Raw genomic sequence first — 11,315 nt, forward strand, 5'->3', positions numbered from 1 at the left:
GTCCTTCAAAAGGAGAAACCGAAACAAAGATATAGGAGATAAATGCAGATATACGAAACGTAAACGAAGCAGTGCTTGCTTACCATTTTGAATATCAGTAATGTTGATAACTTTAATCATTTTAAGCGGTTCGTGTTATGAAAACATTCGCTTATTAGAATGATTGGGAAAGATCACATAACATTTAAACAGCCTTCTGTCTGTACCGCCTTCATTTACGTGCTTGTTTTCGTCACTTTCGCTTTAATTCTCAGGCACTGACTCTAAACTTAAACTGAACATCCAATCAGAGTTCTCACTCTCGCCGACAGCCCCGACACCCATTCAACATGAGCCGACGATGAGTGGAACACACCAAACAAACTAGCCCGACCATCGCTCACCGTCGGCCCGACGTTGCCCGACGGTCGACCGTCGGCTTGGTGTGTCTTGGCCTTAATATGCATTTATTTTTACCTTACTTGCTCAACGACTCCCAAACGATTTGCTCAACGATTAATTTTTCCAAACTCCTCCTTGCGTGACGCTAATCGACGGTGATTGGTCTAATTTTCATTTCATCATGATTGTAATGCCTGATAAAGCAGTGTTTGTGAGCGCAGTGCTGCTTTGTGTACAGCGTTATCGGGGAAACCGCTATTTTTACTGCTCCAGAAGCGGCACCTAGTGGCAAAGAATGAATTAGCATTTTCATTCAGACCAACGGGAAAAGACCGACAAGTGGGCGGGCAATATGCTAATGTTTCATGTTGAGGTCAACATGAAACGGCTTGGGATTCGTTTTAAAAACGACTCGTTTCAATGATTCAGAGTCGACTCTTTCTTTTGAGAGACAATAACTATACACGGTGCACTTTTAGATTTAAAACTTTGCAGGATGTTTTCATTCACTTAGAGCTGTGTTACACACTGCATGAAAGGTAATTTTCAAAAATCCATAATAGGGGCACTTTAAATACTAATAATCTTACACATTTTTTATTATTATTTTTTTATTATGTTACTGTAGTTTTGATCAAATAAATGCAGCTTTGGTGAACATCTTTCAGCATCAGAAAGAAAAATCTTTCTGCTGAAATCATCTTTGGCAGAATCAGGCTTTCCACATAATAGCATTGATATGAGCCATCTTCAGTTTAATGCATGTTTAGTCAGTTACTTGGCAACCCTTCTTGGAGGAACATTGCATTTCACGATGGATTTAATTGTTCAAAGAATACTCTTCAATTTGACTGACATAAGATTGGAGATCTGTAGTTCAGATCAGGATGGCCCAGCGCTCTGAACGACATCCAAACAGCCTTTAAACATGTTCTCTGTGCAATGCAACAGCGATATTGATTCTGTTTCCTTTTTCTCTCCCTCTTGGTTTCAGATTTCCTGTTTAAGTTCCTGGTGATTGGCAGCGCTGGGACTGGGAAATCATGCCTCCTTCACCAGTTCATAGAAAACAAGTGTAAGCCCATATTAATGTCGCACTCTCACAAAGACGTGAATTAAAACATGACCTTTAATTCTCAGAGCACTCAGCAGAGAGAAAGAGGGGGGCCTTGAATGTAAATTTTTTGTGAAGCCAGAGTGGCTTTACATGCTTTTGAAACATGAATAAAGGTATATTAAGCAATGAATGGAAATCATGTTGTCAGTGAGCTTAGAAAATCCAATGCCAATCTCAATTTACAGAGAAAATGATTTTGAATGACCCTGCCATTTAAGTGTTGAAAACATGTAGACTTAAGGAAGTCTACATGGGTCATATGATAAAACAATTCGAATTTTATGTGGTATTTTGAAGTAAAAGTTCTATAAGTGACAAAACACACTGGACTTTTGAGAACTCCTTTTATTATTTATTAGTTTCAGTTGATTTTGGACATTCAATTGTGCATGCTCATGTTGTTGGCCTGGTTCACCTTGTAAGCTTAAATATACAAACACGATGTTCAGTCTCTGAAATGTAGTCAGTTGCACACAATTTTTTGACGCTCCCTCATTGACTGAAAGCATGAAATCGCAGCGTGAAATGTAACTGTTGTGCAGGGCAAATGCATTTTGGGAATTCATATTTTTAATTTGATTGTAATATACAACTGTTCATGAGCTTTGATTGAGTCACCAGTGCACACAAATATTTTTTTTCACAATATTCAGTTTTCAGAGTAATTTGAAAGTGGTAGTAAATGTGATGTGAAAACAGCACAATTTTTTAGGCCATCATTTCTATCTAATCTTAAGAGAACAGGCTTGTTTTGTGAACAAGTCACAATGGAACAGACTTTTCAAAGAGGATATTATTGAAGGAGCCAAGTAAAATGTATTTGCCCTCACAGCAAATCTGCAACCCATCAGTAAAAGCAGTAAAGTCTTGTATCATATTTCCCATGCGACACCAGTGCATTTTTCTGAGAGAAGATTGTCACGAAGAAATAAATGATGTAGTCTGGCATCCAGGATTATTATCATTAACTAAAAATATTTTTAAAAAAATGTGTTAATTGAAATAAAGCTGAAATAAAATATTAAAACTTGGGCAACTAACTGAAATAAGTTTAAGTTAAAGCACTAACATTACTAACTCAGAATATTTCAAAACTAAATTGTAAAAAGTGTTCTCTTGAAATTGTTACCTTAAAGAACAATTATTATCTGATTTAACTCATAAAATTAGTTTTGTTGTATTTAGGTTGATTCAGTGATGCTAAATAATGTTTTTTAATTTAAATGAATATAGATGTTACCAATTGTTTCAGTGTAAAACTGATCTAAAATTAAAACTGAAATACAAATATATTAAACCTAAACAATAATATTTGAAAAGAACAAAACTAATAAAAATGACAAAAGCACATTACTAAATGACTACACATTTAAAGGGTTAGTTCACCCAAAAATGAAAATTCTGTCATTAATTGCTCACCCTCATGTCATCCCAATCCCGTAAAACCTTCATTCATCTTCGGTACACAAATTAAGATATTTTTGATGGAATCTGAGAGATGTCTGACCCTCGATCAACGCACAGAAACATAGCAAGGACATCAGTAAAATAGTCCATGTGACATCAATCGTAATTTTATGAAGCTACGAGAATACTTTTTGTGCGCAAAGAAAACAATAATAACCTAATTTATTTAGCAATTCTTCTCCTCGAGTTACCATCTTCCGCCATTTTTGGAGAGTACCCCAGAACGTAATCAGCGTTGTTTACGTTCAGTAGACAGCATGCGCATGCAGAACGTAAACAACGCTGATTACGTTATGGGGTACTCTCCAGAATGGCGGAAGATGGTAACTCTGGGAGAAGAATTGCTGAATAAATTATGTTGTTGTTGTTTTCTTTGATCGTGGTAATATCATTTTAATATCCTTGGAGGGTCTGAGAGCTCTCAGATTCCATTAAAAATATCTTAATTTGTGTTCCGAAGATGAACGAAGGTCTTACGGATTTGGAACGACATGAGGGTGAGTAATTAATGAGAGAATTTTCATTTTTGGGTGAATTATCCCTTTAACTAAAATGAAAAATAAAAATTGTAATAAACTTTAATAGTTCAGATAATACAAAAACAACACTGCTGGCATCAAACATCAATGAAACAATCTCTTTAAGCAGTTTGTCAGCTCAGCTTCTAACCTGTCATCTTCTGTCACAGTCAAACAGGACTCCAACCACACCATTGGCGTTGAGTTTGGCTCCAGGGTTGTTAACGTTGGCGGCAAAACGGTCAAATTGCAGATCTGGGACACAGCTGGGCAGGAGCGCTTTAGGTACTTGCCTGTGATTGGCTCATTAGCACATCCTCACTGCTCTGTGCTGACTCTGATTGGTTGAGGTCATTCTCCGCTTGTGTCTTACAGGTCGGTGACCCGCAGTTACTACCGTGGAGCAGCAGGGGCTCTTCTCGTGTATGACATCACAAGGTAAGGCAGCTTGTGGGATCACCCGACCGCAAAGATACATTTTGTTGTGAAATGAAAAAATGAATCTTTTAGCTGCAGGAAATGAACTAAATCAGAGGCACATGGAGAGAATGACTGCGGCATTGAATTGAATGAGCTCCAGGTTGCCATGCAGCTGTCCTGGTAATAGAGACAAAGACAGTGGAGTAATAAAGACTGACAGCGCTGTAATAAAATGTCATCTTCTGGCGAGCGGCAACTCTCGGTCCATTAGACGGGATGTGAGCACAGTGAGCGAGAAACATGAACGGAGTGATGGATTGTGTGTGTTTGATGAGGGTCATCCGTCAGCACTGAACTCTCGTCGCTGCAGACCGTTTTCACTGCTTTACACTCAAACACATTTACCACGCTCCCTTTGGTCTGTTGCTGTGGCCACAGGCTAATGGTTGCTCTGGAGACTATTGACTCAAACAAAAAAGATTCCTTGAAAGCATGACGAACGTACAGTGAGGAAATGTGAAGGACGGCATTATGAGTCATGTATTGTCTCACTGTTTCTCAAAGCACTCACTTTTGAAAAGCGGTATTAACAGTGAAGTATGTTAAGTGTTCGCTGTTATTGACTCACAAAAGCGGTTTCTCTGGAACTGATTATAAATGGTGGAAATCGGGGTAAATATTGACTCCAAAAATTAGTAACACGCTTGGCAGTTCTCTCAAAGTCAACATGTAATAAAAAAGAGGTTGACTTCTGGTACTAAGGCCCGTTCACACCAAGCACGATAACAATAAAGATATAGTTCTAAATATCGTTCTCAATATTAAAGAATCCTCACCAGTCCACACCACAACTATAACGATAAAGGCACAGAGAAACGATATCGTTGGAATCACTTTCAGAACAATTTTTTTCCAACTGATGAACGATACAAACATTTGACACCCAATCAGAATCCATCCTGCTATAATGAGCTCGAGAATTTAAAGCGGCAGACGCGTGTGCGCTTAGAATAAACAGACGATATCGTCCGCTGGTGTGGACGCTAATATCGTTATCTTTATAGTTATCGTTCTTGGTGTGAACATGGCTTTACTCTGCACAATTTATCTGTGTAGGTTTTTAAATATTTGTGTTCATAATTGTTATTAAAATGTAACTTTCAAACCTCTGAAAGCATTTTCCTTTTCGGCTGATGTCACTTAGACTCCTCAGGCTACTGGTTAAGGTTTATCAATAGCTATTTAGGCATTGTTAGGGCCCTATGAAATTTGTTTTATTTTTTTTTTTTCAAAATTTTATTTTATTCTGTTTCAGTTTTTCTGGATTCTGTTTTTTTTTTTTTTTCGGTTTTCATTTTTCTAGACTCTTTAAATCGATAAATTAAATTGTATCTATCAAAAAGCATGTCTTATACTCACGTAAAGCATTATTTTATGTTGTATATGCATGTATGTCCAACTTTATCCGCATACACTCAGTAAATCGCATAGGGTAATATATACTGTGTTGCAAATCTCAGCTGCTTGAATGTATTGTTGCAAAATGTGAAATATATTATTGCCCGGCTACGATAAGACATGAAGATATTATAAATATAACATCATGATTTTCTGTAAAGCTGCTTTGAAACTGTGTATTATGGAAAAAAAGTCAAATTTAAATAAATTTTTGACCCTGGACCACAAAACCAGTCTTAAGTTGCTGGGGGTATATTTGTAGCAATAGTCAAAAATACATTGTATGGGTCAAAATTATTGATTTTTCTTTTATGCCAAAAATCATTGGGATATTAAGTAAAGATCATGTTCCATGAAGATAGTTTGTAAATGTATAGCGCTTTTAACAATACAGATTGTGTCAAAGCAACTGTACAGCATGTTTTTTTTTTTTTTTCGGTTTTCATTTTTCTAGACTCTGTTTAAATCGTTAAATTAAATTGTATCTATCAAAAAGCATGTCTTATACTCACGTAAAGCATTATTTTACGTTGTATATGCATGTATATCCAACTTTATCCGCATACACACAGTAAATCGCATAGGGTAATATATACTGTGTTGCAAATCTCAGCTGCTTGAATGTATTGTTGCAAAATGTGAACTATATTATTGCCCGGCTACGATAAGACATGAAGATATTATAAATATAACATCATGATTTTCTGTAAAGCTGCTTTGAAACTGTGTATTATGGAAAAAAAGTCAAATTTAAATAAATTTTTGACCCTGGACCACAAAACCAGTCTTAAGTTGCTGGGGGTATATTTGTAGCAATAGTCAAAAATACATTGTATGGGTCAAAATTATTGATTTTTCTTTTATGCCAAAAATCATTAGGATATTAAGTAAAGATCATGTTCCATGAAGATAGTTTGTAAATGTATAGCGCTTTTAACAATACAGATTGTGTCAAAGCAACTGTACAGCATTAATTAGGAAAATAGTGTGTCAATAATGCAAAGTGACAATAGTAAACACTCAATTTTCAGTTAAAGGCAGTTCATCATTGAATTCAGTGATGTCATCTGCCAAAAATCATTGGGATATTAAGTAAAGATCATGTTCCATGAAGATAGTTTGTAAATGTATAGCGCTTTTAACAATACAGATTGTGTCAAAGCAACTGTACAGCATTAATTAGGAAAATAGTGTGTCAATAATGCAAAGTGACAATAGTAAACACTCAATTTTCAGTTAAAGGCAGTTCATCATTGAATTCAGTGATGTCATCATCCAGCTCAGTTCAGTTTAAATAGCATCTGTGCAATCAAGTCAACGATATCGCTGGAAATGAAGTGTCCCCAACTAAGCAAGCCAGAGGTGACAGCGGCAAGGAACCAAAACTCCATCTGTGACAGAATGGAGAAAAAACCTTGGGAGAAACCAGACTCAGTCGGGGGGCCAGTTCTCCTCTGGCCAGACAAAACCAGCAGTTCAATTCCAAGCTGCAGCAATGTCACATTGTGCAGAGGACTCAACTGGTTCCTGTGGGCTTGTCCCGGTGGCCGTCTAGGAGACGAGGTCTTTACTGGGAATCTCTCTCTGGGGCTCATCTAGTTGTCCTGATCTCCGCTGACATTTAGGGCTGTAGAAGTCCATACTGATTTTCTCTAGTTTGATTTTTTTGCACCCTCAGATTCCAGATTTTGAAATAGTTGTATATAAATATTGTCCTATCAATGGAAAGCTTATTTATTCAGCTTTCAGATGGTGTATACATCTCAATTTTGAAAAATTGACCCTTATGACTGGTTTTGTGGTCCAGGGTCACATTTGTCTTTGTGTTCTTCTTTGTTTTCTAGTCGGGAGACCTACAATGCTCTGACTAACTGGCTGACGGACGCACGGACACTGGCCAGCCCCAACATCGTCATCATCCTGTGCGGGAATAAGAAGGATCTGGATGCGGACCGTGAGGTCACCTTCCTAGAGGCGTCTCGTTTTGCCCAGGAGAACGGTTAGAGCTGCTCTTTAGGCATAACACATTTGTAGCTATAGTCCAAAATGACTCTTTTCTTTGCTTGTTTTTGCCTAACAGTGTGACACAACATCAATTTCTCTTGCTTCTGGCACCTGTTTGTCATATATCTAGAGAGAACTGCTTGTATTCATAATTCATAATTGGCCAAACAGATGTGTGCCGCTGCACAGAGTGCACTTCTCTTTCTCTGTTGTTAGAACAGCAGGATTTTTATGAGTGGCTCATTTACGAGTTCTTCTGTATTGGTCACAGGAGTGCTGTAGACACGGCTAAAGACCATAAGTTGGTTCTTGCGGATGATGCTATTCACACTAAAGCACCCTGATGTAACTGATGCTTAGCATGGCTGATAACAGGTGTCCATATGGACCTTTTAAACACAAAAGCATTTGCAGGGTGAGCAGATGATTGATTTTAATGTGTTAGGCTGACTCTGTCCTCCCTCAGAGCTGATGTTTTTGGAGACGAGTGCTTTAACCGGGGAGAACGTAGAGGAAGCCTTTCTCAAATGTGCTCGTACCATCCTCAATAAGATTGAGACGGGTAAGTGAACACTGCACTGCCGAGACGTTTTGGTATTAGTTTACTATTTCTTTATACATCAGGCTTTTATGGCTCATAAAGTATGATATAGGAGAATTTAGAGCCCATATTTGAAAAGGAAAAAGACAACAAATTTTTATTCAGAGGCCCAAACGGTCACAATTTATTTTAAGCTCCATTTCTCGCTATTAACAAACCATTAACTATGACTTTTGCCTCAGTAAATTTCTAATTCGCTGCTTATTAATAGTTAGTAAGGTACAGTAGTTAAGTTAAGTTTATGTATTGGGTAGGATTAGGGATGCAGAATATGTGCTTTAGAAGTACTAAAAAACAACCAATATGTTAGTGCTGGGCGGTATGACCAAAAATTTATATCACAGTATTTTTCAAAATTATACCGGTTTCACGGTACATGACGGTATTTTTTTTTTTCATTCATGACCGTGTGTTAACCATATTTTCTACTGATTGAGAGAGGAAATACTGCAGTATATTGACTTAGAATACCCTATTTTACAGTCATGATGAGTGAATATTGTCAAAAAATAACACTATATAGTGACTAAACACGACCCCTTTTAATACATGTTAACCAGGATTCACTCTCATTTATAATCGCGGCATCATCTGATAAAATCAACATGCATCTACACTAAAGAGCGGCTATGCGGTTGTTTTGGCTATATGACTTTTTTGTCTCATGCAACGCACTGCCTGCGTCTGAGTAACAAGCTAAAAAAAAAACAACAAACAAAAAAGTGCATGTGATATTAACAGACGAACTACGCTCCTATTTATAATTCCAAACAATCAGTAAAGTGACAGGTGCTAGGAAACGCTGTTTTGTACTCATTTATTGACGAGTCGGCTGCGGTGCGGCCAAATGAATGCGCTGCTTCTCTGCCGCTCACTGCACAGAACAGACGCAGAGAGAGGTGGCACTTCTCCGGGAAAGTCAGACCTCACGTTCGTGGGACAGCACTGGCGAAATCTTCCAACTGAACCATAGCTAAGGTTTATCCAAAAAAGTCGCTAGGTTTGTCAGTATGAATATTCTAGAGCGGAAAAAAGCTGCTAAAATGGTCTGAAAGTTGTTATTTAGTTATCTAGTTGTGTGTGTGTGAGAGACGCGGGAGCTGATGGCAGGGGGCGGTGGATATTGTGGATGAGTTCTTCTGTGTCATCACGTTCTATTAGTTCTACAGCTTCAGTTTCGGAACTTTCACGCTTAGTAACACATACAGCTGTTCCCAATTCTATATAGAATTGGTCCCTATACTAAAGTTTTACTGTCCAAACTGAGAAAAAATATACAATTTGGTGCAGATGGTGATATTTTTATAGCCAAAAAGTAAGATGGAATTCTAATAGTTTGTAAATCACTGAGATCTTGCATAAATGCATATAAATATCTGTTGTCACCAGGGCTCTGAACCGGTTCAGGAAACGAACTAAATTTTGACAGGAACAGAAACGGAAACAAAATCATATTTTATAGTTCCGAACAGAATCGAAAATTTGAAATGGCCATTAACGACGATATTTTATCGTTCCATTTAATATTTGAAATTTGCTGTCAACCAATCACTAATTCAAGTAGTACAGCCTATGCAAATGTGACGCTGATGCATCCAACCAGTGAGTGAAATGCCCGCGCTCAGCTGTGAACTCATCATAGGTCGCAATGGCAATGCCCCTGCATTAGAGTTTATTTGAGGATAGTGTAAGATGGATTCAATGGAGAAAACAGAAAAAAACTAGGCATAAAAGGAATATCCTACATTGGCCTATACACAAAATCTATTTCACTTACATAATTGACAGATTAACAAAACAAAAGAAAAAAAATGTGCTGAGTTTTGGTTTATTGTGATGCGATCCAAAGTTCGCGGAAAGGAAACCGAGATGGCAGAAAGTAGCTAGTTTTCATTATTTTGCAAAAGCTTGACAGTTTTGAATGATGTCTTGCTTCTGTCTGTATGACCAACCAGCGTTGGTATGGCCATATCGCGCTGGCGCCTCGCGCACATATAGACACAACATATTTTGTGACATTGCAGCCTGTTCATTATCAAAATAAAATACAGTTAAAGAAACATATAAAAAGTTACACTGCTCCGTTGTACAATCTGTTGCATTGTTTACTAATAGCCGATGCGAAGGATGAGGTTTGCATCAATGCGAGTGAAGGACAAAGCCTATAATTAATAATATTTTAGTATCCAGATACGTCGTGAATATGGAAACATTTGGATTCATGCCGAATGAGAGAGGTAGGCATTAGTTTCACCTTAAATTAATTTGTTTTTGGATTTATGTTTTTAAACACAGCCTAACTTTAGAGGATTTGTTGTGGAGAGAAGGAAACTAATAACTGTGTTTATCATAGATATGTATATGCTGTTTATAATGTTTGTAAACATTTTTCTTTACTCGCATTTTAGCCTAGGCTATATTATTTCTGAATGTAAAAAATGCGACATGAGCTTACTCGACTTATGTTTCGCAATTTGAGAGGAAAGACGCTTGGCGCTCTTTTTTTGTTGTCCTTTTGTTCTATCAAATCTTTTAGTAATCATCAAAAATTATATATCATTTAAAAGCTTAGAAGCCCAAGATTCATCCTTTGAAAACCATTTTGAAATCGGACATTGCATTACCATGGAAATGGTACTTTAAAATCTTTGGTGGTCTCCTCCCCCTTAGTGGGCGGTGTCATATTACAAAATGCATTACGCTCTTTTAGAATCAAACCTTTTTATAATCTTGACAAAAATATATCATTGGAAAGGTCTGAGTCTCAGGATTCCATATTTGGTGGTTATTTTGAGATAGAGGTAATATTTGCAAAGAAATCTAGACTTTTGTGACAGAAAAAGGCATACAAAATTCAATGGAGTTTGTGGTATAACGCCCTAAATAAAATCTCACAGGAACCTAATTTTTTTTTCATACCAACTTCAAATTTGAAACCTAACTTATTTAAACATAAGGCTTTATTTTTATACCAATTGTAGAGTAAAACCTGTTATGTAAAATATTTACTATATGTAAAATAAAATTTGTGCATTTTCTTTACAGTAAATTTAAACTTCTATAACTTTCATACTTTTTTTTTTTTATTATTAAAATAATTCTTTAATTCTTAATACTTTTGCAATAATCTGCTGATTTTCTTATTTAAAAAGAGACCAACCTTAGGTCTGTATTCCAAAGTGTTCGTAAATGACAACAATTTAAGTTTGAATAGTGCACATTCGTGCCTATTTTTAAAAAATGGGGGGGGTGACAGTTAAGGGGTTAAAGCGTTAACAGATTTTTTTTATTTTGTTTAGTAGCTTACATTTGGTCAAAATCTAGAAAAGATGATGCTGTATTGGCTATG

The 11,315-nt window shown here is 36.8% G+C and overlaps 1 protein-coding gene across 1 annotated transcript in view; it reads left to right on the plus strand.

Moving 5' to 3' along the window:
- Positions 1-11,315, plus strand: part of rab4b (RAB4B, member RAS oncogene family) — a 33,470-nt gene that overhangs the window by 17,153 nt on the left and 5,002 nt on the right. The window contains exons 3-6 of the mRNA XM_016252915.1: positions 3,654-3,768; positions 3,859-3,921; positions 7,206-7,360; positions 7,832-7,927. Of these exons, the coding sequence (XP_016108401.1) occupies positions 3,654-3,768; positions 3,859-3,921; positions 7,206-7,360; positions 7,832-7,927 (429 nt within the window). The remainder of the gene's footprint in view (positions 1-3,653; positions 3,769-3,858; positions 3,922-7,205; positions 7,361-7,831; positions 7,928-11,315) is intronic.

This window comes from Sinocyclocheilus grahami, unplaced genomic scaffold (genome assembly GCF_001515645.1).
Source record: "Sinocyclocheilus grahami isolate Dianchi unplaced genomic scaffold, SAMN03320097.WGS_v1.1 scaffold1139.1, whole genome shotgun sequence".
Taxonomy (NCBI): Eukaryota; Metazoa; Chordata; class Actinopteri; order Cypriniformes; family Cyprinidae; genus Sinocyclocheilus; species Sinocyclocheilus grahami.